The sequence below is a fragment of the Caretta caretta genome, chromosome 8 (assembly GCF_965140235.1).
Source record: "Caretta caretta isolate rCarCar2 chromosome 8, rCarCar1.hap1, whole genome shotgun sequence".
In the NCBI taxonomy this organism is placed as follows: Eukaryota; Metazoa; Chordata; order Testudines; family Cheloniidae; genus Caretta; species Caretta caretta.
This window is the reverse complement of record NC_134213.1, coordinates 3,340,007-3,367,248: the sequence shown is the minus strand read 5'-3', so window position 1 is coordinate 3,367,248 and position 27,242 is coordinate 3,340,007. Positions and strand designations below refer to the sequence as shown.

General features: G+C 46.0%; 1 protein-coding gene across 5 annotated transcripts in view; it reads left to right on the top strand.

Moving 5' to 3' along the window:
* The window catches only part of CYFIP2 (cytoplasmic FMR1 interacting protein 2), a 79,078-nt gene extending 52,530 nt beyond the window's left edge, over nt 1–26,548 (top strand). For 4 of the 5 annotated variants that reach the window (XM_075131232.1, XM_075131233.1, XM_075131234.1 and 1 more), the window contains 8 exons: nt 742–885; nt 2,703–2,793; nt 3,966–4,096; nt 10,356–10,428; nt 10,956–11,050; nt 16,674–16,912; nt 18,790–18,937; nt 19,565–24,245. In XM_075131232.1, coding sequence (XP_074987333.1) covers nt 742–885; nt 2,703–2,793; nt 3,966–4,096; nt 10,356–10,428; nt 10,956–11,050; nt 16,674–16,912; nt 18,790–18,937; nt 19,565–19,732 — 1,089 coding nt within the window. In that variant the 3' untranslated portion in view covers nt 19,733–24,245. Of the gene's footprint in view, nt 1–741; nt 886–2,702; nt 2,794–3,965; nt 4,097–10,355; nt 10,429–10,955; nt 11,051–16,673; nt 16,913–18,789; nt 18,938–19,564; nt 24,246–25,722 lie in introns of those variants that run through there. The other variant, XM_075131235.1, reaches the window with a different exon arrangement.
* The last annotated feature ends 694 nt before the right edge of the window (nt 26,549–27,242 follow it).

Genomic DNA, 27,242 nt, shown 5'->3' with positions numbered 1-27,242 from the left:
TAATTGTCAGAGATTGGCTGGAGACAGATTCACTTAGGAGCCCTGTCCATGGTTGCAGCAGGGGTAGCCTGAAGTAGAGAAGCAGAGAACAAGAACCTCGGCACTGGAAAAAGGCTATAGGAGTAGTAAATAAAGGGAAGGGAAGGCAAGACAAGCTCTGCAGGGCTGATGGCACATGGCCCTCCCTCCTTCTTTCCTGTGTCCTTTCCTCTTCCCCCGCGCCCCCAGTTATAGTGATAGCAGTGCTCAGACGTTCCGGTCAGGATCAGATGCAGACCTTTTGCTACCACAGAAAAGAGACAAGCAAACTTTCGACTGAAGGACACAATGAGACAAAGGGATGGGGAGATAGTATGCAATAATACCTACTCGTCTGTTGCCAAGGATTCCTCGGTAGGCAACAGTTCTTGTTTACATGGTATGTAGACAAAAGCCAAGGCTGTTGCTCTTGTGCGCCCAACAAACTCTTCAGCCAGAAGTGCACCGGTATCATTGAGGATGTCATCCAACAAAGAGGTGTCAATTTCAAACGCTCTTCTAAACCGAGGCATAAAATAAAAATTCGTGGTGCCCCCTTCCCCAAAAAAGAAGTGTGCCATGGACTGTATTCGTTCCCTATGTCTTCTATAAAAAGGTATCGGAACAGGTGGGACATAAAACACTGCCTGGAAAAGAGTATTCGGTATCACCCTTGCAAATGCGCCTGTCCCCATAATTGTCTTTGTGCTTCTCGTTTTTCAGCCACTGAACATTGCCTACAGTCACATCTACAGCTCCTACCGTAACTTCGTGGGGCCTCCTCATTTCAAGACAATCTGCCGGCTCCTAGGCTATCAAGGGATTGCAGTGGTGATGGAGGAGCTGCTGAAGATCGTCAAAAGCCTGGTAATTATGGGCCTGGAACAAGTGATGGGCAAACCTCGCTGCTGTGGGAGGCTTGGGTCAGATAATCAGCCTAGGCTTTGGATACTTTTGGCCAAAATGTTTCTATTAAGGTGTGTAAATACATCCATCCATCCATAGCCAGACACCTGTACGCATAGCCTGGTTTTCAGAGGTGCTAGGGAATCCCATTCACTTCAAAGAGAGTTGTGGGTGTTGGTTACAGTATTTACTTGAAGCATATCCAGGTTCCGCTGAGCCTCTTTTGCTGAGCAATGGGGCGAGAAGCCTCATGAAAAGAGCCTCTTCTTGCACATTATCGGCACGTCGAGGAGGAAGGGCATTGGACTGGGACTCGAGACCTGGGTTCGAACACCAGTTCAACCACAGACTCCTTGTGTGACCTTGAGCAAGTCATTTAACCTACCCTGTCTCTCAGTTCCCCATCTGTAAACGGGGATAGTATTTCCCTACCTCACAGGGATGTTCTGAGGGTAAAATCCATCAGTGATTGTGCTCAGATACTGCACAGATGAGGCCCACATAAATACCTAGGTAGATCTTGATGCACAGGAGCAATCTGATTTGTGACATTTTGGGACTTCTGGTCCTAGATAACTAAAGGAAGGGAAGAGATTAAAGAAAATTAAAAAGAGACGAGCCATTCCATTTTTTTTTTAATTTCTAAAAAGATTCCTATTTTGTGTGAAGGTTTTGATGAGTTCTTATCAATACCAGTTTGCCCATCACTACCTGATACTCTTAACACTGACTGAAAGAGACACGACTTTCTTCTTGTCTTCTCTGCTTTCTCTCAGAAGATAAATCTGATGTTCAGAAGAAATGTTATCTGTGCAGTTCCAGGGCCTTAATTCACAGCATATAAAATGATTTCTGATCATGACGTTCCACCAGAAAAACGTTTGTGAAGGAAATTTTTTGATCAGCAAAGAGTAGTCATTGCAAACGCTTCAGTTCATTTTTGGCTCTAATGTTAATACATCATCTTGATCTTGTCTAATGGAGCAGTGTGAAGCTGAGGATCTCAAAGTGCTTTCACTTAACTTTCATAAGACACAGTAGTAATTGGAAGGGTCAGCTGTGTTTGCTTAGTGTACAAAGCTCTAGCTAGCATCTGAGATTGATAGTGGTCAGAGCAAAGATAAGGGTCTTGGGACTGGCTAAGTTGTGTTCAGTGCAGAATCATGGATAAAATATATACAGGATGCAGTTATATAACTCAATCACAGCACACATTTTCATCGAATCTGGTTGCTCTTATCCATTTTAATTCACAACATCGGCGCTCCAGCGGCTAATTCCCCTCCCTCCCCCGAAGTATAATTCCATTTTTCTGCAGCATGCTCTCTGTCAAATGTCAATAGCATGCATCCAGTCATCAGTATTCAGGCAGAAGGAATCTTTCCTGTGCTGAAGAGAGATTTTTGTAGCCATTGTGAGCGAGACTTTTTTATGCTATTTTTGATCTGACTGGATTCTCACCTCCAAATGCTGCTTGCAATTCAGGTTCAAACAAACGCAGTGCTCAGAGCTGAGCGTTCAGATGGAAACTACAGAAAACCGTGAGTTGGCTTCAGGGTGAAACCATAAAAGAGCCCCCAGCTTGTGGGCTGAGTTTTATGTGTATAATGTTAGCAAAAAGCAGGCGAGTTTTGCATTGTTTGAGGTTTTTGTCGTCAAAACTGCATTCTGCTCTGGTAGCCACCAGCCAGTCCAGAAAAGTTACCCCTTTAAAATTAATGTGCTCTGAGTAGAGACTCATCCTTTCAAGTTAATTTATCTCCTTTTATCTCCGACAGTTACAGGGCACCATTCTGCAGTATGTGAAAACATTGATAGAGGTGATGCCCAAAATATGCCGCTTGCCAAGACATGAGTATGGATCTCCAGGTCAGTGCTAGGATACGTAATGTAGCATGCCTCCCCCTTCCCCCCCCCCCCCCCCCGTACATGCTGCGTTAATCCAAACACAAGGTGTTAACTAAACCATTATTGGCTTATTCTCCAAGTCCTTAAAATGATGTGTTATAAGACTGTCTAGATGTTACAGTGAAGAGCACTTTAGCAATGTATAAATATATAGTAGTCTCATTACATTAAACATCATGAGGCTTAAGACATTATATTTCCTAGATCTCTTGTCTGATGCAACCTCAAACACTCCCTAAAGTTTGTGTTGCTGGAATCTGCACATGCATCATTTGAAGGGAAGCCTGTTTGTGAAAGCTGGGAATGGGATTGCAATCTGGCCTTTAAAGAAAAACGTCTTACAACTTTAATTATGGAGCAGCTCCTATGGCTCCATAATGCATCTTTTTTAGCTGTGGAAATGAGAGCCAGCATCAGATGTTTTGTGACCGATGACAGAATGTACTTTATGTCAAAAGCCCCTACACTTGGCAAGTTATTGAAAGTTTCTCTATGGAAACATGAATCACTGATCTGGAACATTTAAAAAAGTATTTTGTTTTGCTTTCAAGGTTTTTTAAACTACATTATTATAGGTTTGTTGTTGCTGACCCAAAAGCTGTACTGATTCCGGGGATAAATGTAAAGTTTATTTTCAGTACCACTAACTTTTTGCAAATGGGGTGGTCAGGAAGATTTGCTTGGTCCAGGTAGGCATCCAGAACAGTTAGGCATCCAGAACAGTTCTGATTCTCCTATCTACTATTTTCACATCTATGCAATTCCTTTGACATCAAGTGAGTTCTTCCTTATTTACTCAGGTGTGAGAGGAGAATCAGGCTTATTGGTTGCAGACCTTTCATAAAGAGGGGGGTTATTTATAATTAGTAGTCCAGGATCACAGTTAGTGGTCAAAAAGAAAAGGAGTACTTGTGGCACCTTAGAGACTAACAAATTTATTTGAGCATTGTCTCTAAGGTGCCACAAGTCCTCCTTTTCTTTTTGCGAATACAGACTAACACGGCTGCTACTCTGAAACCAGTTAATGGTCAGAAAACATTAGGCATTGACTGGTTCTTTGCATGAGCCACTGGTTAGCTTGGTTCTGCTGCTCTTCCTTTCCTGATCGTCTTACCCTTCATGTGTCTATTTAGGAATCTTGGAGTTTTTCCATCACCAGCTGAAGGACATCATTGAGTATGCAGAGCTGAAGACTGATGTATTCCAGAGCCTTAGAGAAGTGGGCAATGCTATTCTGTTCTGCCTCCTCATAGAGCAGGCCCTGGTAAGGCAAAACCTCTAATTTCAGCAAGTTACAGTCTACAGCTTCACCTCTACTCACCATCTCACTGGGGTTGGGTTATTTTTGTGTGTGTGTGTCATCTAAAGGTGTAGGAGCAACACTACACAGACTGGTTTTGTGGCCCTGACAGCCAGGGCAGCCTGCAAGGAAAGAACTCACTGATATTTAAGTTAGAAATGGCCCTGAAGTGGAACCTGAGATCTGAATTCTGGAAGATTTACTTTCAGATCCAAGATCCAGAGCTACCTGAGGTCGTTTAAGATTTCAGCTCAGACCCAGAATCAGGAGGTGTCTGTTTCCTAGATCCAGTTCTAGGGACTATCTTTTTATTCTGTTTGTACAGTGCTGAGCACCAAAGGGCCCTTATCCCCAACTTGGCCACCTAGGCACCACTGCAATATAAATAAATAATAATAATGAAGCAGCCGCAAACAGAGGGACTCTCACAAGAACTGCTGATCTGGTGAGATTTCTTGGGGCTTGTCTCCACTGCAAAGCTAACTCGAGTCACAGCTTGAGCATTTCCCTGACTCACGCCCCATCCACATACAAAACCCTTTAGCTCAAGTGCAGCAGAGCATTTAACTGGAGTGGGCTAGCCCATTGGGTGTGTAGGCTACAGCTTGAGCCAGCCCAGCTTCCTCCGCTGCTAACACAACCCCTCGGTGCGGCTTGAGTGGTATTCTGCACTGTGGCCACTAGGCTAACGCAAGAGGAGTTAACTCCAGTGTAGATAACTCTGGCTAACCTCAATGGAGACACACCCTTTGTGGGTCGAGCCTGTTGGGCAGAGCTGGGGGGGAGGGGGGGGCACATGAGCTGCTGCTGCTGTCTGTGCTGTTTTGCACTAGATACACAGCGAGTATACACTAGATACACAGTCAGTCTCTTGTACTGTCCACCCAGCACCTCCCAGGAGCACTACATTACATTTTGTTAAGAAAACTAGAGGTACACAAACGTGCCCCTATATAATGATAGCAGCCAAATGTATCCTGCCCTCCTCCTCCCATGCTCTGCTGGGGCTCTGATCCCGCCTCCCTGTCAGATCCCCACGCTGGATGTGCGGGCGGATTGACCTTGAAATGGCTATCTGAAGTGCACATTATGGGGTCTCGTAGCAATAACGCTCCATTGGTGTGGAAAGGCATTCTTGTGTTGCCATGGAGACCGAGAGTGTACCAGCAGCATGCGGGCAGTCCAGGAAACAAAAGTAAGCTTCCGAGGTCCCATTTGGGAAGGTTACCATCAAAGTCCATATTGGTGGGGTTTCCATAACCAGCCTGTATCACGTCTCTCTGATCTTTAAGTTCTTCAGTAAGGAATTTCATTCAGAACTTAACGTAGTTCTGTACTCGGAAGGCATCAGTTTCCACCCACCATGAGAACGTGAGGCTATAGGGCCCTTCTGTGCTGAAAAGCTTTGAAGCTTGGTGGCACAGGAAGTGGAGACTTTGGCTTTTCCTCTCTGGGAAGCTGGGTTCTAAATCTCCATCCAGTTCCAAGTGAAATTGTTTGGATGGGCTCAGCCTACTCGGCATATGTCTACATCCAAAGAGCTCCAGGTAGCCAAGCATGATTGACCGTCATCTGCTCAAAAAAGGCCCAGGACTGAAGCTGAACAAAGGATTATGGGACATAATGGAGGTGGCCTGGCAGAGTGGGCCCAGGATGGTACCACAGTACTTACTCCCACTCACGCCTGGCTCTCTCTTATGCCACTAGGGCCTAATCCAGCATCAGCTGAAGTCAATGGAGAGACTCTCATGAGCATCAAAAATTCACACACATTTTAATTAGGAACTTCCTTTTTTGTAGGAGGATGTGGGGAGCACTTCCTTTTTTATCCAGTGACAAAGTCATTGATTTATTAAGGAGCACCTAGTCCCATGTTTAAAATGAAGACTGGCAAAGACAGTCATTTTCCAGATTCATCCATGCAAGGCACAAGGTGTCATGCCTTGCGTGAGATTCTGTTCCAGAGGACATCTTAGGATATCTTACTTTCCTGTCCACATCATGAAAGGAACCATCTGATCAGAGTTACAGAGTATGGGGAGGATTCAATCAGATTAGATCAGACTGGATAACATCCCTAACGGCTTTATAATCTTCCCTGTAGTAGAGGTCTAATGTCGTGGATGTAATTGCTCTTACTGTTGTTTTATGGTAGCAGTTGACCTATTATAGTGCATTAGACTATTGGCTGATAGTGAATGGTACAATTAAGGTGGGGAAGTAGCTTCCATTCCCCCGCTACCCACACAGACACACAATTTTTGTTGTTGTTCCTTATCAATAATATTCTCAAGTTCGTGCTGTAAGGCAGGAAGCCTTGGTTGGAGGGAGGAGACAGATGTTATTGACATTCCTAATTCTTGCTCAGAAAATGGGGAAATACAGGCCACAAATACAAATAGAGGCCACAGCAGCTGGAGAAAATAATTTCCCCATCGGGACATGTTTCAGGGTTGAAGTAGCAGGGACAGAATTTGCATCCGAACAAGAGGATGCTTCTGCCAACATGGTAACAAGACATCATGCCATGCCCATGCCATGCTTCTGTGCCCACTCCCAGAACTCTCTGTGCCACAAACCGCAGTGTCCATATAAGACCCAAGATGCCATCCCCTTCCCTCCACCTCCAGTGCTGACTATGCCACACCCTGCACTCTCACAAACACACTACAGCATTCACAGCTCTGTTCCCACCACGGTCCATGCCACAGACTATTACCAGTGTGTTGTCAGGGTTATGGGCCCTCCGCCAACGCATCCCAAACAGGAAGATCTACTTGCACAATAAAATAGACCTAACTGAGTCATTCCCTCCAGGCCCCTGATCATTTTCACAGCTCTGTTCTGGCTGACTCTTTATGGTATACCCAGCCCCAAATGCATGTCCTACCCGGAGTTGCACAGAAACAGACCAAAACCTCTTTGTGCAACAATGCCTCTATGTATGCAGCCCAAAATCACTTTGTTCTTCTTTGATGAGGAGCGTGGCTGAGACTCTATGAAGTCCACTAGGAAGGATCAGTGAGACTCTCTAAGTGGATATCCTCCATCCACATCACATCTCCAGGCAAATGAGCAATGCCTGTAAGCGATGCTCTCTTGTCACCAGTCTGTGATATCTGGCAAACACCTGCCACCGTTCCACTCACCTGTCAGAGGACTAACAAAAAATGCTACACCCTGGCCAAGGGCTCCAAATACCACTTTTCTCTTCACACCCTCACCCTCCCAGTGGTTAATGCCGTCAACGTAAGGAACAGAGAGGACCAGTCGAGTTCCACCCCAATGACAGGGACCCTAACCGCCTAGATCTGCTCGGCTGCAAGAGTACGCCAAATTTTCACAATGTATTGAACATCTGCCACAGGATCAGAAGGACCAATTTCAAGCCCTCATCTCTGAAGGACAGACCATTGCCAAAGTGTCCTAGCAAGTGTAACACCGACAGACCCCGGTCGTTGGCGGGCGGGATCGAACCTGGAACCTCAGTGCATGACCCTCTACCGCATGAGCTAAAAATCAGCTGATTGTTAGCTCAGACTGTAGAGCAGACTCAATCTCTCTCTCTCACTCTCAGTGGTCTTGGTGCCACTAGATGGGACAGAACACCACACCAAGGAGGTGTGTGAGTTTCACAAGCATCTCTCGGTGCAGCTGACAAAGCAGCTTGCTCTCTGGCTACTGCCCTAGTCATGCTGTGAGCTTCCTGGCTGCAGTGCTCCAGTCTCCCCCTGAGAAGTGCAGAATACTGTAGAAGACCTCCCCTTTGAAGGGTCCCAGCTCTTCAGTGATGCAACTGTCAAGTCCCTACACGCTCTCAAGGACTCCTGGGTGACCTGTGATCCCAGGATACTTCCATCACTGCGACCAAAAGAAAATACATTGCTGATGGCCCAACAGTCTCACCTGGTTTAGTTTTTCGTCTTCCAGAAACCAACTGACCCACATAAAAAGAGGCCCAGGTATCACAAGAAGGGGCCATCTGCTACTACCGTCCAGCAGATGACCTAGGCCGCTTTGACCCTTTGGTCAAGGGCCACGAACCTCCCCCACTCTATGGATCCTATGCTGCACCATCCTGTTCCTACCCACCCTATAGGGAGTGTCTCTCCCATTTCACACCTTCCTGGAAGCTCATCACATTGGATAGATGGATGCTGGAAGTAATTTCATCAGGCTACAATGTCCCTTTCAAATCCTCCTCCCCTTTCTTGTCCTTTTTCAGGGATCCTTTTCACAAGCAGTGCTTGAGGCAGGACGTGCAATCACTCCTGCTACTATGGGCTTCTGCTCAAGGAGAGGACTTAGTTGCAATTTCCTGGGAGATGCCTTCCTCACTCATTGGCTTCGAGTGCTGTTATATCCCTGTCCTCCAACACCTTTGCTCCTCAGAGTCTTGAACAAGCTGAAAGAAGAGAAATCAGTTGTTATTCTTATAGCCCCAACATGGTTCCTCTGGCTCTGATGTCACCTCTTCTCCTCCCCCTGGTGACAGACCTCCTGGCCCCGAAGTCAGGCTTTGTGACCCATTCCAATCTCGCCTTGTTACACCTCCATGCACGGCTCCTCAACGGCTCTTGAGCCTGGAGCAGAATTGTCCTCTTGAGCTGCAGGCAGAACTGTGGAACAGTCAGAAGCCCACCATGACAAAAGCCGTCTTGTAAAAGTGGAAGTGTTTCCAGCTTTAGTGTGCACAGCCCATCCGAGACTGATCTCCCTATCGGGCTTGACTACCTGTTACATATAAAAACCCAAGGCTTCTCATTCAGCTCTATTAAAGTCCACCGAGCTGCCATTGGAGCCTGTCGCCAGCCAGTTGAAGGGGTTTCAGTTTGTGCTCCTCCTACCACCACAAGATTCCCGAAGGAATCGACCAACGTCTTCCCTCACATCAGGCAGCTCACTCCACCTTAGGAGGTTAATTAATTCTCCGTGCCTTGAGAAGCCCCCGCCCGCCTTTGAACTCTTGGGGCGTTGTTCCCTTCTCCACGTATCCTTCAAAACCACATACTTCATGGCCTTGTCTCCTGATCAGACGCAGCCTTTGGTAAGGCCACTCTCCGAAGTGTTCTGAACTTGTCTTCTCAGCTCCCTCCCCCATAATAGGTGTACTCCTTGGGAGATACCAAATGTGGAGTGCTCATAAGGACAATAACTCAAAGAAGGAGAGGTTACTTACTTTGTACTGTAACTGGAGTTCTTTCAGAGGTTTTATCCCTACGGGTGCTCCACTACCCACCTTTCTGTCCCCTTTGCCTCGGAGTTCTTGCCTTTGAACTTGTTGAGAAGGAAGTGGTATGGTGGCGAATCCACCCCTCCCTGTATAACCTCGGTCCAGAGCCTGAGGATGTGTAGGCCACAGGTGCAGACCCATGGACACTGCTGAAGAAAAATCTCCGCTGAAAGACGCAGAGGTGCAAGTGGAACTCCCACAGGGACAAAACATCTCCGAGAACTCCAGCTACTGGGTAAGTAACCTCTCCATTTTCCTTGCTGCCGTCTCCCATTGCAAACTCATATACAATTTGTTGTCGGCCATCACTCTTTCAGTATTACTATTTCCAGGTTTCTCCCTCTTGTATGTCTGTGTTTTGGATTAATTTCCCCCAAGTGTGCTGGCATGTGTTTTTCCAAGTGGCATCTCATTTTGTTATTCTTTTCTAGCCCTTTTTGTATGACTTCTCTAGTCTGCCTGGGGTGCACCACACCTTTGGTCTGATAGTATTGGCTGTAAATGTCTATTCAAATGAACATACTATGTAAGGTTCAGTAACAGCCTCTAGGATTCATATATGTATGTACACACACACCTTGCAGCAATTAAGCCAACAAGTTCTTCCTATCAAGAGACTGTCTTGAGATCCTTAGAAAATAAATGATAGGAAGTCATCAAGTTAGAGTAAAATGGAAATCATTTCCTTCATGTGCTTCTAGACTCGGAGTCAGTGAGCGCTTTATATAGCCTTCTGGGCTTGTACAGACAGGAAGTTATTTAATGGAGCTATACAAACCTTTCTGGTTTAGGTTTAAAGGGCTTTGGGCAGGTACTTTTTTCCAGTTTCACTTCACAGGGGTTCAGACCTCTTACTTTACTACTGGGCTGGATTTGAATGCTTGCCCTAGAGGTGAATGGGTCCATGTGCTCTCGCCAGCCCCCTGAGCCATATACTCAGTCCCTTAAGGAATTTTTTAACTTATTTTATTTTTCTTCCTCCTGCCTCAGTCCCAGGAAGAAGTTTGTGATTTGCTGCATGCTGCTCCCTTCCAAAATATTTTGCCCAGGGTCTACATCAAAGGTAAGAAGTCAAGAGGGAAGCAGAGATCAGTGCTTATTCCCATACCTAGAATCCCCCCCTTAATGTTGCAGATTTGTTTCTTACGCTGCGTTCTGCCCTTTCATAGACAATAATGAGTCGAAAGTCAGGTGGAGGACAAGTGCCAGCCAGGATGTTTATAGCCTAGTTACCCAGGTTGAAGCACTCGTTAGCCATTTCATTTCTTTCCGCTTTAGAAGCTATTTAGCAATGTGCAAGCGGGCCTGGAGAATGACAGCATGAAATGCACCACAGCTGATTGATAATAGTCAGATTTGTGCTGTCAAAACAGGGCCCTTTTACAAACTCACAATGAAGCTGCTAGTGCGGAGACTGTAATTACACCCCCTTCCGCAGCACGTCACCCGATTCCCTTTCCCGCTGGTGTTCTGACCCCCTGAGCCAGAGTCAGAGCAGACGATGGTGGGGAGGCAGCTCCGGGCGACTCTGCAGAAATGCCGGCTTGTCACTGCCTAGTCTTATGTCACTGTTTGCTGCTCGCTTGACAGAAGGAGAACGCTTGGAGGTACGCATGAAGCGTCTCGAAGCCAAATATGCCCCACTTCACCTGGTTCCCTTAATAGAGAGGCTGGGAACTCCTCAGGTAAGGATTCCTTCTCAACTCCCGGGAAATGGCTACTGAAAATTCCCAGCAGTCCCCCGATTGCCCATTTGGCCTTAGGAAAGTGCTCCAATTTTTATTCCAAAATGCTGCACAGCTCCTCCCTTGCCCTGAGAAGAGAATTATCTCTGGGTAGGTGCTTTATTGAATTACCCACACTTATTCTCGGGGAAAGTGTCGCTTACATCTGAGTTATTTTTATTCCGGACTGCCATTTTTCTGCTGATCAGACAAATTTAACCCCTTGCCTCTAGCAGCTGATGAGGCCTGTCAGGGAGATTTAGGAGCTGGTGTAAAGACGGTGTGTTAGTGCTTCCTTTCAGGAAGGCAGGGTGCTAACCATTCTGCAATGGGGTGGTGGGGTGAATGCTCAGAAGCCAGCTCTGAACATTAACAACTTTGAAAATTGCCATCTACTGCCATAGGTATTTTCACAGGAGGGAATTCTGTGGGGGGACATGTGGGGGTTATTACTGACCTGGGAGATTACCATCAAGTCTTTAAGCCCCCAGTTCAGAAAAGTATTTACACACACACTTAAGTCCATCCATATTCAGGAAATCATGTCAGCGCTTGTTTAACTTTAAACATGTGCGTGGGGCTTAAGCGTGTGCTTGAAGTTAAGCATGCATTTAAATGCTTTCCTGCATAGGGATGCTTCCTTGAATCAGGGCCTTAATGGAAAGATCTATCTTTTATGCTGAAGTTATGATCCCATTTTTAAATCTCTTACCAAAATAAACAAACATAATGGTTGAAATCCTGGCTCCACTGAAGCCAATGGCTGAACCCCCAGTGATTTCCGGTGGGGCCAGGATTTCACCCACTGTCTCTACCAAAATGCTGCTCTCTTTTAGTTAATAGAAGAAGATGTATTTGAGACACTGAATTAGATTAACTTCCTCACACAGTAATTTTCTGTAGCTGGAATGAACATCCAGCAATAAAAAGTGACAGATCTGTGACAGGATCCAGGCAATTAACTTTCCTATTTTCCAGTGGATCATATTTATAATTCAAGGTCATGTGGAACTTTGCATCTCTGGGAATAGTGTGAAGCAAAAAAACAGAAAGTGTAGCAGAGGGTTCTGTTCTGATTTGTTGGCACTTCTCATCTCCCATATAGTTCCCTTTGTAAAGGGGCATTGTTGAGATATAAATCACCACTGTGCTTTTATGTGTGTGTGTCTATCCTTCCTTGCAAAATCATCCTTAAATTCTACTGTATACAGTCCACTTGCTGCTTCTCCTCACCATATTTATAATGATCAAACAAAAGGTATTTCATTTTTCCCACTAAAAATTGACTCACTCTAGTGTGCTCCCAAGTTCTTCACGTACATACTTTTGGGAACCAAAGTTATGAGAACTCAGAAACTCAGATGTAAATAAACACAACTGTATTTGTTGATAGTGCCCCACGGCTACTAGTCTGCTCCTGGAAATGCAGTTTTGGACACAAACATCAATGGTTTTGTGCACAGAAGATATAGGCACCTAAAAACAGGTGTCTGGAAACTTACGAGCACATTTCAGCTGTTCGGGTTTGGATGCCATTAATGAAAATTTGGTCCTGTGCAGTTTACATAATAAATGCTGTGGTTAAGGGCCTCATCCACTGCCGACTGAAGTCAGTGAGAGTCTTTCTATGGCTTTGGCCCAAGCTGTAGAGGGTTTGTGCATTAAAAGGGGGCTAAGTGTAGGTTGTGTTTATACAATGACAAGCAAACAGGCAGCGAGCAGGACATAAATCATCATTTGCATGTGACTTCAGTGCAGAATCAAAGGTGCCAGAATGGCTCATTGAGTAAACTCCCCAACAAGAATGAGAAAATGTACATTTAGCAGAGTGAGCCTAACTGTCCCCTCCCGCGCCCCCCACAGTCAGTGAGAGATTCGGCACTCCTGCAAAGCCCACCCACCTGCAAAGCCCACCCTTAGTTGCCGCAGCTCATGAGTTGTATGCTGCCCTCACCCTCCCACCGTAAAGCTATTCACGAGAACACAACACAGGCGTGTTTCTGACAACTGGGACAGGATGATGGGACTTCATACTCTAGGTCTGGCTTTGATATATGAGTGTTGCCCTCCAGCTGCTGTCAGCCTGGTGGGCAGCCAGACGGCAGTAGTAGCCAGATGGCAGTAGTAGCTTTATATCAAGGCCTTCTGATGATCAGCCATAGGACCAAAGTCTGCCCTTGATTGCATGCTTGTGGATCCTGCTTCGTCCCTGCTAGCCCCGTGTGTGCATCTGAGGGCAGAATTGGTCCCTTTACAGTTTCTTCAAAAATCATATATTAAGATTATTGGACTAGTTCATTCCAGATAATCTGACCACACTGAAACTGGTGTGCATGGCGTATGGATCCCACAAACAAAAATACTGTTAATCAATAATACAGTCCCTCAGCTTGCTGAGCAGACTCTAAAGTCATGTCGGTTTCTGTGCCCACCAGCCCATGTGCATGCAGATTTAGTGGGCACATGGGTGTGGGCCCATTAAATATATTTGCCTTGAAATTGTAGGCAAGCTGCTGTGCTACAAGCGTGCTGCAGTTGTGAGTTTAACACTGCTCTGCAGGTCAGCAGGAATCAGTCTACCCACCTATCTACTAGGGCATATCTGCCACCTCTACCAGCTTGAGGTCTGACCACCGGGGAAGTGAAGCAGTTATGTGAAACCCACATGCCGAAGTTTAACAGATTTAGAGCTGGTGCTGCTGCCTTGCAGAATCTGTACTCTCCCTTGACTTTCTCTGTATATTTGCTCTTCGTTAAATATTAACGGCCTTGTGCGTTTATGCTACCAGGCTGTCCTTGTAACTGCAGCAGACAGTAATTGTAGAACTTCCAGTTTCAATATTTACCAAACAAAAAGGCTTTAGGCTACTGCCTGCATAAACCACTTCTAATGAAATGGGGTGTCAGAGCACGGCCAGGGCTTTTTAAACGTCTGGTGGAGATGAGTTTCAGGAGTTCCTGGATTTTGATTAGTGGGGACCTGTGGTTTAGGGCAACAAAAAGGACAGAGTGGATGGCTGGATCCGCTGCCACTAGATTTGTCTCTGTAGGTGGCTAAAATGTTACTTATTAGGGCTATCAGCTGAGCGGAATGAGCTCCAGATGTTTCCAAAACCAGATCCCCACAAGTCGACATTAATTTGGATGCACTGTCTTTTAAGTAATTTGAGCACTCACATTCTCACTGTCTACCTGGGCCACACATCTGCCCCTTCCATCTGCGACCTGCATCCCTGGAACCCCAGTATTGATCCAGATCAGATAAAAATGTATTTGTTATAGAAGCTACTGGGAGAGTCAGAAATGTAGCAGCTGCTTAAAGCCTGCATAAAGCCACAGGAAACCCCCTAGCACGGGCAGTAGGGCTAGAAAGTGTGACATCTGCTGTGATGCATGTGCCATGTAACACCGGGAGTAAAGTGCTCTGTCCATGGGAATAAAACACCTCGACAAACACTCAAACAGGGGTGATCTTCTGTGACCACAGCAAACCCAACACATTTTGACTCCCTGGCCAGGCACGCATGGTAACAAAGCTATGCTTCCATTTACCTTGTTACGCTTGGCAAAGGTAATTGTAACCCAATGTACCATTTTCCTAACGAACTGCATGGGCCCTGGGAGGAAGCAGTGGGAGTCAACAAAGCAGGTGGAAATGGCACGAAACAGAACAATTACAAGAGACGAAGGAAAGTTAACTAATGATGCTTTTCAAACTAGCACAACTCTCTGCTGCTACAGACAATAATCAGAGCTGCTCTGCTAGGGCAAAGGACACAGTTGCTTTTATGCCCTAAATCACCTTTTTGCCCCTAGGGTTAGTGACAGTCACTGGGAGATGAAATGAGGCCAGAGTCTGCTCTGCTACACAGTGTACATCTGGGTAACTCCACGGATGTTAATGGAACTATTCCAGATTTGCACGGGTGTATCTGAGAGTAGGTATTATTCAGTTCTCGGTGCGGCTATACATTTCACCCCCAAAAGTTCATGAAGTTGGTTACCTCAAGCTTCTTCTAAAATATACTGGGGGGGAAAAGTACTAAGTTTTTGGTGGCTTCAAATATTTTTCAGAGCTTTTTTTTTTAATCCTACCTAGAAAACAAGCCAAGAATGTTACATCATTCCTGCTTTTTAAAGAGATCATGGCAAGGCTGGGAGAATCAAAATGTATCCGACATCCTCTCTGTTCTTGCATCCTGTTTTCAAAGTCTGCATAAACCAGTTTTTCAAAGCTAAACATGCACAGTTGCATACCAGTGTTTGCATATGTCTAACTGGGTGTGTGCCTATTAGGTATTTGCACACACATATTGGATCAGTTGCTCTGAACAATCCTATCATAGCAAACAAGTGTGTTCAGGGACTAGAATCACAAACTAGTGTGCTCAGCTCAGGTGTTACCAATCACCCGACCGTAACAGAGCAGGCTTCATGGTCTACTATCCATGAGTGAAAAGAAAAGGAGTACTTGTGGCACCTTAGAGACTAACCAATTTATTTGAGCATGAGCTTTCGTGAGCTACAGCTCACTTCATCAGATGTATACCGTGGAAACTGCAGCAGACTTTATATACACACAGAGAATATGAAACAATACCTCCTCCCACCCCACTGTCCTGCTGGTAATAGCTTATCTAAAGTGATCAACAGGTGGGCCATTTCCAGCACAAATCCAGGTTTTCTCACCCTCCACACAGTGACAACTCTTTACATAATCAAGTCGGGCTATTTCCTGCATAGATCCAGGTTTTCTCACATTCCCCCCCCCCCCACCCCCATACACACACAAACTCACTCTCCTGCTGGTAATAGCTCATCTAAACTGACCACTCTCCAAGTTTAAATCCAAGTTAAACCAGAACATCTGAAACCAAGTTTAAATCCAAGTTAAACCAGAACATCTGAAACCAAGTTTAAATCCAAGTTAAACCAGATCACTTTAGATAAGCTATTACCAGCAGGACAGTGGGGTGGGAGGAGGTATTGTTTCATATTCTCTGTGTGTATATAAAGTCTGCTGCAGTTTCCACGGTATACATCTGATGAAGTGAGCTGTAGCTCACGAAAGCTCATGCTCAAATAAATTGGTTAGTCTCTAAGGTGCCACAAGTACTCCTTTTCTTTTTGCGAATACAGACTAACACGGCTGTTCCTCTGAAACCTATCCATGAGTGGTATGACAGAAACAATCCAGTATATGCAGTCCAGCAGTCATGAGTAGTCCCACAGTAACATAGCAGTGTGCAGGCAGGATTGAGGCTAAATGCTTCTGGAAGAAAACAGACTTCAGCTTCTAACTTCCAAGGTATTCAGTTATTTCCAAAGGATAAAAATGTTTAGAGTTATGAAAAATATTTGAGGACTGTGTCCTTTATATTCTTCTGCCCTATCCTAAGTGGGATGGCTGTTCTCAGGAGGGGCGTACCTTGGGAACATCTGTCAGAGGTAAGGTTGGGTCTTGCATGGAATATGATATCAAATGTGAAAGAACTGAGAGAGACGGGATGGCGATCAGTGCAGAATTCCAAAAGGGAGGTCATTACACATCCGCTTTTGTTTCTGTGGTTATCTTCCTTCTCAGCAAATAGCCATTGCTCGGGAGGGTGACTTGCTGACCAAGGAGCGGCTGTGCTGCGGGCTCTCCATGTTCGAGGTGATCCTGACACGCATTCGCAGCTACCTGCAGGACCCAATCTGGCGTGGGCCTCCCCCTACCAACGGGGTCATGCACGTGGATGAGTGTGTCGAGTTCCACCGGCTCTGGAGTGCCATGCAGTTTGTGTACTGCATCCCCGTGGGGACGAACGAGTTCACTGCAGAGTGAGTATGCACGCTGTTTGTCGGTGAACGTGTGCCAGCTGGGCATGCCCGGGATTCTGAGGGATACCCAGGCTCTTAGTCAGAGAAGCATGTTGTGATAATATGGAACCCTAGGTAACAACCAAGGTGGTGATTAGAGCATCATTTATAACACAGGGGCGCGGGGATTGGATGGCTCAGAGATCAGTAATGTAATACAGAGCCTTTTACCTCCACTGCCAGTTCAAAGCCCGCTGCAGCTGGGCACGACTGTCTAATGGCAGCCCGTATGAAATAGTTTTGGCGCTGCCAGGGGTATCCCAGTCACAAAAGCCATCCCCCACAAAGAGAGGCCAGGAATACAATGGGCTGAGAGACAGAACTGGAATAATAACACCGCATTCTTGTATAGCAACTGTCAGTAGATCTCACAGCAGGTTAGGATCATTATCCCCGGTATAGATGAGGGCACAGAGGTGCCGATTTGCCCAAAGTCCCTCCACAGGCCAGAGACAGGAATAGAATCCAGGTCTCCTGAGTCCCAGTGCGGTGCTCTGGCCACTAGGCCGCATTGCCTATCCCTCAGGACTGCAGTGGAACTGGGGAGATTGGGCCAGGCCTGTTCTGTGGCTGAGCAGAGGACCCCAGTCTCCAGGGCTGCTGATTTGGCATCATTCACAAGTAGTAACATTCGCAGAAAATGTAAAAGCAGGGATAGAGCATGAAGTGAGGACAGGCACTGAGCTGAAAATGCAGGGAAATGAGGCCACTGTCAGCTACATCTCCCACAGCCTGAGGCAACAGAGAGAGAGAGGGAGCACTGGTTAAGATACCAGGGTTATCCCTAGTGTAAAGGAAGATTTCACAACAACTCTTCCACTTACACCAAGTGCATTGATATTTTTCCTTCATTTCTGCACAGCCACAATAAGGGTGGGGATGAAACAACCCCTTGTCAATGAAGTGATATTATACTGCTTTAGCCTAGCTCAGCAGTTCTCAAACTGTGGGTCGGGACCTCAAAGTGGGTCAGAACCCCATTTCAGTGGGGTCGCCAGGGCTGGATTAGACTTGCTGGGACTCGGAGCTGAAGCCTGAGCCATACCACCCAGGGCCAAAGCCGAAGCCTGAGGGATTCAGCCCTGGGTGGCAGGTCTCAGGTTACAGGCCCCCTTGGCTGGGACTGAAGCCCTGGGGCTTTGGCTTTGACCCCTTCCTCACCCAGGGGCACGGGGCTCAGGCTTTGGCTCCCCACCTGGGGCAGTTGGAATCAGGCAGACTCAGGCTTTGGTCCCCCATCCTGGAGTCGTGTCGTAATTTTTGTTATCAGAAGGGGGTCACGGTGCAATGAAGTTTGAGAACCCCTGGCCTAGCTGCAGCCTTCTGGTCTGTTTAGTTTTTTAGGGGAGGAAGGTTTGTTTTAACTTTTTCTCACAACTTGCATCCTGTTGTTCTTTATTTCTATTACTGGGGCCCCTAAGGAACCCAGCTAAGATCAAGGCCTCATGGTGCTGTACAAACACAGCAAAACAGACCTTGCCCATTGAGTTTTCAAGCTAAATAGGAAGATAAAAGATGGGAAGAGAAACTGAGGCACAGAGAGAGGAAGTGACTTGCTGGAGGTCACCGAGCAGCTCATTGTCAAAGCTGGGAATAGAAGCCAGGTCTTCTAAGTTCTTTCTGCTAGGCCATGCTGCCTGGGTGAGCTCTGAGAAGACAGGCTGGCTCCACGGGGGTTCTGCATGGCTGCTTTTTAGTTCATTTGCTGTCACACACATCTATGCTGTAGCTGCATGAAAGAGTCAAGACAGCAGGAATTCGGTGAGGAAGGTGACTCATATCATGTGGGACAACCCTTCTCTAAGCAGCTTCCCTCACGTCTCTCTGGCCCTCTTCAGGCAGTGCTTTGGAGATGGTTTGAATTGGGCCGGCTGCTCCGTCATTGTTCTCCTCGGGCAGCAGCGACGCTTCGACCTCTTTGACTTCTGTTATCATCTGCTGAAGGTGCAGAGGCAGGATGGGAAGGATGAAATCATAAAGAATGTGGTAAGGCCGGAGACAGCCACCTCCCACCCCCTTTTGAAGGGTCAGTAACGCAAAACTACCCTCTCCCTGCTCTTGCACTGGATCGCGCTGTTATTCACAGATGGATCCCAAGGCTCTGAATCCCCAGCGGGGGACCCAGCGTGTCTAGTGTTGCCCTGTGTCTTTAAACAATGCCCAGATTGGGCGAGAGCCATCCGCTGTGGGATTCCTACCTGGACTTGCAGCAGAGAAGCCAAGATTTCAATGGGGCATGGGAACTGAACCCTTTTGCTCTTAGAGCACGGACCTTCAGCTTGGCCATGGGGAGCTGCATACAAATAATAATAATAATGCCCATTAGCCATACTGTAATTGCACTGGCTTTAGCAATAAGTAAGTTGGGGAGGAGGGGGAATGAGGTTAGACTTGGGTTCTTCTGACTACAGCATACTGGTCCTGTCACGCTTTGGCATGACTCATTGGCCTATAGAATGGAGGTGACTCGCTGTCCACTGTGGGGAAATGTAACAGGGGTTGTAACTGCCCCACTGAGGTTTCTTAGTAGTGGGCTAGTGGTACTGTTGATGCTTTCCAGCTGAGCAAGAGGGATTGCTTCATCTCTCTTTGCCTGTTCTTTCCCCCCTCCAGCCCCTGAAGAAGATGGCTGACCGCATCAGGAAGTATCAGATTCTGAACAACGAGATTTTCGCCATCCTGAACAAGTACATGAAGTCGGTGGAAACAGACAGCTCCACGGTTGAGCACGTGCGCTGCTTCCAGCCCCCCATCCACCAGTCCCTGGCTACCACTTGCTAAGCATGGATATTAAACCCCTTTGGGATTAGGGAGGAAGAAAGATTGGATCAGAACAAGAACTGGGAAGGGGAAACTTGACCATGTGGCTCTGGCAACAAGAGAGATTGGGTACACCTGACACACACACATCTTCCGATCTGGCCCTGTTTGAGTGTATGTGCTGTAGCATCCCTGTGGCTGGCTTTATCTGTAGCTTTAAGACTGGGTGTGGGAGGGGGCAGGATGTGCTTTTCTTCCACGCGGTGGGTTGGTTTTTTTGGTTTTGTTTTTCTGTGATACGACCCGTCGAACCCAAAACTCTGAAGCCATATTAGAGTCCTAGGTGTCGAGTTCCAGGCACAAGCTGATTGTTTCAGAGCGCCAGAAGCCATCTCCCACTGCGGGTGCAGTGAGGTATGTGGAACTTCCCCTTGTGATGCATGACTGCTGCAGGAGAGTTTGAAGACGCCCCTTGTTTGGTGAGGCAGAATAGCAGTGCTTCTCACTTGGCAGCCCACAGGGGAAGAAGTAGCCTGACCAGAGAAAGGAAACCAAGTTGATTCAGAGTTTGAGTCTAGCATCACTGTCCATCTAGGATTGGAGATTTCCCCGCTCTTTTCACCACGTCTTCTTCCCTTCTAGACTCTCTCTCCGCTGCTTGGTAAGGGGGCTTTGTGATGCATGGGTTTCAGACTAGCCGTGAGTGACTGAATGGCTGTCCTCTGCATTTCAGAGAGCTGGGAGACAAGATACCATCCTGGTGTTTTCCCACTACAGGCCATATCCCCACTACTAATTCAGAAGAGGTGCCCCCTGAAGCTGTATCTACCAGGGAGTAAACAGTGAAATCTCCTAATGAATGCTGTGTGCTACATTTACCTGAAAATTCTACTCGCTATATTCCTGGGGTGGGAGGAGGAATCAGTGATCCTGGCAGCCCAGCTTACCTCCAGAATGTACATGTACTTTGGCTTTTAGCCAAGGATCAAACATCCACATTCGACAATGAGCTGGAAGCTACAATTTGTGTCCATTCTTGAGTGACAGTTTTCTTTGTTTCAAATGAGTTCCTCCACTACATATGCCTACAGGGCATGGAGAGTGCCAGTCGGGGTGAACGGAAACCCTATCACACAGAAACAGCAGGATCCTTTAGAGCAGAGGAAATGAAATAAGCATCAGAAAGGAAATTAATACAGTTCCCGGAGGGTTCTACAAAGCAAATACAGGATTTTGTTTCCTTCTGATTCTTTAACATTGTCCAGGATCCTGTGAGATTAAAAGAACCTAGTTGAAACATCAAGGAACATTTCAAAACTCATTGTGTTCCCTTCTTCCCCACATCAGCTTCTTTGAAGTGAGATGAAGGGTCTTGTTTGATGTGGCAAAAGCTAAGGGGCCAGATCCGGATCTCATCTACACAGGGGTAAACCTGGAGTAACCCCTTGGACTTCAGTGAAGTCACTCGAGATTTACACAGATAGAGATGAGACCAGAACCTTCTCTCCGGAATTAAGAATTACTGGCCAGGCCACATGCACCTCTCCTAATCCACCCTGACCTCACCACTAAGAAAGTTTTAATTTCTTGATTTTATTTAGGTTAAATCAGACCTTTGCCATTATGTAATACAGCAGTGTTGGTGCACTGTATCTCAACATAACCCAGACACTTGGTTCAGCTTATTTAGGACAATGCACTGCTCTCACAAATGCTGGGAAGCCAGAGACAGCGAGCAGTTATTCTGTCTGAGGGAACAGTAAGTAGATCAGTTGAAAAGGTGTCCCGTCTGGAACATTCTGTCTGAGACCAGAAGCCATCTCAATATTGTTGGCTAGAGGTGAATTTCTGATGGGAGATGCCTTTGTTCTCCCAGAGACCTACCTCTGTTTCCCTGGCAACCAGTGAATATCCCCCTCAAGCGCTGCTGGGCATATTGGCCACCTTGAGTTTCCTGAGGCAGCTGTTTAAGCTACAAAAAGAAATCTCTGGTGCATTTTAATCTGAAACTAACATGAAGGCTGAGGGAAATCATCTCAGATCATTGACTCAAATCATCTCAAATCATCAGGCAGGAAAAGACTTGAGTCTGAGAGGGGGGATTTTTTTCCATCCCGTCTGGAGGAAGAACAGCATGTTCAGGGACACAAACATTGAAAGGTTCTGCTTTATATATGATAACTGCTCCTCTACTAAGGATGAAAGGCCTGGTTCCCTGCTCTGTTACATCAGCCTGATGTTACTACACTGAAGTCAGTGGACCTACATACGTGTAAAAAATCTGGGTTAGCAGAGTGGGGACATCAGGTATGTTATTTTTTTGTGTGTGAAATGAGATGACAGAAAAGATCCTAAATGGTATTTTTTCTTGGGCTAAAGGGGTTCTCAAACTTCATTGCACCACGACCCCCTTCTGACAACAAAGTCACTGCATGACCCCGGGAATGGCACAGAGCCCAAGCCCCTCAACCTCAGGTGGGGGAGAGGGGGCCGAAGCCCGAGGCCTTCCCCCCACCCCGCAGGTGGGGGAAGAGGGGTCGCAGTCCAAGCCTGCAGGCCTCCTAGGTGCGCACGACTGCTGCAGGCCTCGCGTTTTGGGGGGCCCCACAGGCCAGTGCAATTGGCTCCTGCAGGCGGTCCTGGAAGTCACAAATTCATCACTTCCACCCTGGGCTTCGCCTCCCTAGGGGCCCGGAATTTCTGTCGGTGGGCCTGGTTGTGGCACAAAACACTACAAGGTTAATATATAAGGGTGAAGTGTACCACACGGCCTAGCTCCAGCAGCTAGACACACTTGGCTGTATGCGATTAGAGCCTGTCTTCCAGCACTTAGGCTGTGAATGAGGTGTGGTGTATTTCACCACGTATGAACATCAGCTTGCGAAATGTAATGTTCTTTAGCTGTTGTTTTAGGGGATTAGTTCTTGAGGCCTATAAAGCACAGTTGGATGAGCTGAAATGGAATGCATGGACCAATATATGTGTCTGTTGTCCATGCATGGGGAATTTGCTTGAACAAAATGACCTCCCCGCCCTTCTCAGGACCTGTTGGGGGAGGGGGGGAAGAATAAAAAATTCTGAGCAGGAAACCAAAGCCGTATGATTAAAACCGAGTATATTTCAGCTGTAGGGCTTATGCGGGTGTTTTACGCTGGTGCTCAAGTAGTGTGGGATGGCAGCAAGGGCTCAGTCATACAACCTTTATTCATGCAACTTGATTTCAATACCCTTTTCTACCAAAAGGATGCAAGTCAGTTGTGTAGATCTTAGCTCCTGTTCTCAAATCCTTTTTGACTGCATATTTAGTAAAGATTTCAAGATAGGGCCATTGAATGAACTGGATAACCTTTTCTGTTTTTCTTGTTCTTTTTAATCTAATAATCTTTAGTCTTTAAGATGCAAATTATTAACAGTGAGGGTAACTAACCACTGGAACAGATTACCAAAGGATGTGGTAAATCCTCCAGCACTTGGGATATGTCTACACTGCAGAGTAAGCCCAGGGTTCGAACTCAGATTCAAGCCTACCGTCTACACACAAATTGTGCTAACCCAGGGCTTGGATCCTTGCTCTGGGTACCACCAAAAGTATCCTACAATCCCATGGGCTAACTTTCTACGTCTTCTGGACAGTCAGGTTTCTCCACTCTGCATCACTAACAAAAGGCTAGAGCAGCCACGTTTTGGGGAGGGAGGGCACTAGCAAGTCTGGGACATGGATTGTTGGACTCAGGTCCAAATAATGCAGTGTAGATGCTGGCGCCTCAGGGTTCAACAATTCCTACCCGGGGGTGGGGCGGGGGCGGTTTACAGATGAATGTAGACTCTCAAGGCCTAATAAACACATGGTCTGCTCACTGAAGTTCTCCTAACCCTGGGCTTACATTCCAGGGTAGATATGCCCTCAGAGTCTTTAAATCAAGACTGGATGTATGTGTTCCTTATATGCACACAGAAGTTGTTGGGTTTGATACAGCAATTAGTGGATAAAATGTTGTGGCCTGAGTTATGCAGGAGGTCCAACTAGATTATCATAATGATCCCTTCATGCCTTAAAAATCTATGAAATGCAGTGCACAGCCCCATTCCTTGATGATGATGTACTTGATTTTGAGCAGCCCAGTAGAAAGGGGAAATCAAACCAACTCAAACTCTACTTCAATGGCATTCTTTTCTCCAACAACACTTGTTAGGAGCGGTGAACACTCTTGTCCTTTTTCTCCTATATTATTCCAATTCAGTTGGTTTATGTGTTTGTGAACCAGAGCAAAACTTTGTTCTTGAACGTTTAAAAAAAAATGTTTGCAAGAACACTTGTCCAATGTACCATATTTGTACGAAGAGCTACTTGGGGGTTTTTGTACAATGAATTTAAATTTATTTATGGTGAAGTATATTTCTGCTTGTGATTGAATATGGTGTTAATTCATGAATGCTGTGCAGCCGGAGATGATGTTTTGTATTTTTTGTTGTTGTTCCTGTGTTGGTCAACAGAAGCTTCCATCTCTATTAAAAATGCTTCTGTGACGATAAAGCACCTGGTACCTGGCAATATGTCCCCTGACACAGCAACCACCAATGTGTACAACAAATGTGGGATGCTTTTTGTAATTGGGAAAAATAAAAGTGGGGCTCATTGGAGAAATGGGCAAATCCTAAATTATGTCAAATTATGCCTGCGAAAATGGCAGGCTGTTAAATGTTGCTGAAAATTTTGACTTTTTGTCGAAACCCAAACATTCTTCATGTTTCAGGCTCCTCCTTTTCCAACAATAAGAAAGATGAAAAATTTCAAGGGAAAACAGACACTTTCTGCAAAATAATTTCATTGAGTTGCAAACCCAGTTCGCAGTCACACACACAAAGCTTTGATGGAAGAGCGGACAAGCCCGACTCAACACAGTTTTGAACTATGGTCCAGATTCACTGCACTAACACAGCTTGCTGTGTCAAAAGGGGCTTCTGCACTCCACCAGGTTCTCGCTGTCACCTTCTCCCAGGGGTTAGTGCCACTTGGATGCACCCTTCATGCTTTGGTTCCCTCTAAGGGCACCGTAGAAGCTGCAATGCAGAGGAAACACACTTGCGTCAGTGCATCCTATCTTTACTGGCCTAAAGTGGTCAGGACTTTGGTTTTAAATCTCAGGCACCTCTTGAAGCACAATGCCCGCTTAACACCAGGTGGAGGGACTGCTTCTGTAATGATCAGAGAGGAAAGAGTGCCAGATTTTGGATCATTCCCATTGTAGCCTGCATCACTTAGAAGTCTCTTCAAGCTCTCCTGTCCCAGGACTGACCCTCCCTGGAACCGGTTACGCTGTACGAATGTAGCTTGAGTCAGTACAGCTGAAGAGACAAAGGTAATTTTTAGCACAGGACTGTGGGTGGGGGAAAGGAGGGAAAATCAATTTAACTGAATCAAATTCACAGAACCTAAAAAGATACTCCTGCCTTAAGAGCACACTCTGTCTGTGGCAGGGCCACCTTAAAAAGACAGCTTCACATGATTGTTTATGGGAAAGGCCTCTGAAAGTGAATAGGAACAAAACGTATAGGCATCCATTGAAATAGAATGGGATCCTTTCTTTATGTTGTTTGTAGTGTTCGCGTGGGTTTGAAAACAATTGAATGAAATTCTACAGCAGGGACAGAATTCCTTTTTTTCAGTTCTATAGAACTTTTGCATAAAGAATAGCTGGGGAATGAGTCTGGCTGACAGACAAAATCAGATTAAAGGAACTACGTAAATGCAAAACATATTATCTCATTACTCTTGTTTCATTATTTGGCTCAAAACTGCCCACATTTGCTCAAAACTAGTGTCCAACATTTCCACACACCCAGGGTGCCTTTCATGTTTGTAACAACCTCTCTTCCCCCCAACAAAACCCAACCATCTGAGTTTCACTTGATTTCAAGTTTTGGAGTAAGTGTTTTGCAGATAAGGGATCTGCAAACAAAATGACCTTTGGAACAGTGTATCACTCTGCCTCTGCACTTTGTCCTTACAGAATCCACTTGATCTGATGCCTGGAAGCCTCTAATGAATGTCCCTATAGTTATCCTCACTAGTCTAGTGGAATCTCTGTACCTGAGCTGCAAATTGCCAGGCATTAAGCCTGTCTCTGGATCAAGAGCAGATAACAGTGAGTTTCCCCCTCCCTCAGCACTTGATGCCCGTGCATATCAATTGCCACTTGTCTTCTCCTGTCATGGATACAAAGGCGAACAGGGAGGCCGTAAACATCGCATGGCAGCAAGATGGGACATGTGACTTGCTTCTTCTTGAGGAAAACCCTGTCTTGGCCTTTTGCCTGCAGGAATTCACCTACAATTGCTTCTTGGGGGAAGTGCAAACATCAGTGAGGGATGCAAAAGAAAACTCCCCAGAAAATATAGCACATCTTAACACTGCAACCCCCTGGGAAAGCTGCCAGGTTGTCTGGTATTCTACCGTCATTATTGGGCCAGTGCAGAGCCAGGAATAGAGCCCAGGGGACCCCAGATGGACAGGCCTCTGCTGTAAAACAGTATTGCCAATGTCACACATTCAAAAATATGAGTAAAGCCCTCCAGAAAGGAGATTTTAAATAAATAAATGTGGAGTTCTGTTAATTTACTTTTTGAGCCTTTACGATATACTTGGGTCACACTTAACGCTTTTTTCCATAACCACGAAGTCTAGAAACTTTTTTTCTGATGAAATAGATTTTTGTGAAATAACATGACCCCAGTCTAAATATTATTCTGTCATGAGAGTGAGCAACACTGGAACCACTAGCTCATCCCCAGACAACGGTTATGTTGAGAACTGCTAAATAAAAGGCCGTTTTCCTACTGAAGTCCAGTTTTTCAAGCTTTTCCCCCCATGTTCTTAAAAGGCGATCATCTGAAAAACAGGCAATTCCCCGAACCCCCATGGCAATCAGCTCATTATCAATAGGAAAAGGATCTCTCCCCCATTTGAAGCAGGAGACTCTCTTCCTTCAGGCTCTCAGATTACACCACACCACAGTAGAATGTTTCCGCCCTGTTCTTCGGAAGCATGTTTCCAAAGCAATTTCACTTATTAGGCATCCAGTGGCAACAGATTCAGCATGAAGTTTTCATCTTATTTCTAATGGAGGATAATTGATATCCTGAGTTGTTCCATTACGTTCCTAGGCTGGGGTATGTGAGTGGAAGGGGGAGAGGCTGAAAGGAAAGGCTGTTCCATGTTGCTGAGGGTATTAGTCACACTTAAAATGGTCTTATCCTCCCCTCATCTTGCACATGGTTTGTAAACCAGTATTTCAGGTGTAACTACATTGCTAAGAGATGAGCCGAGGATGAGGACTCCCTGGTTTCAGAAAATGGGGGAGGGCTCTGATTTATTTATTTATTTATTTATTTTAAGAAATCATATGAGATAAATCCCAGCAAATGAGGTAATAAATAGCTGAGAGGTGGGTCCAGTGACTTATGGGAGACAAATTGGAGCAGCCTTTTCCATTCAAAAGTGGGATAGCTAAACAGAGCAGATAGAAGAATT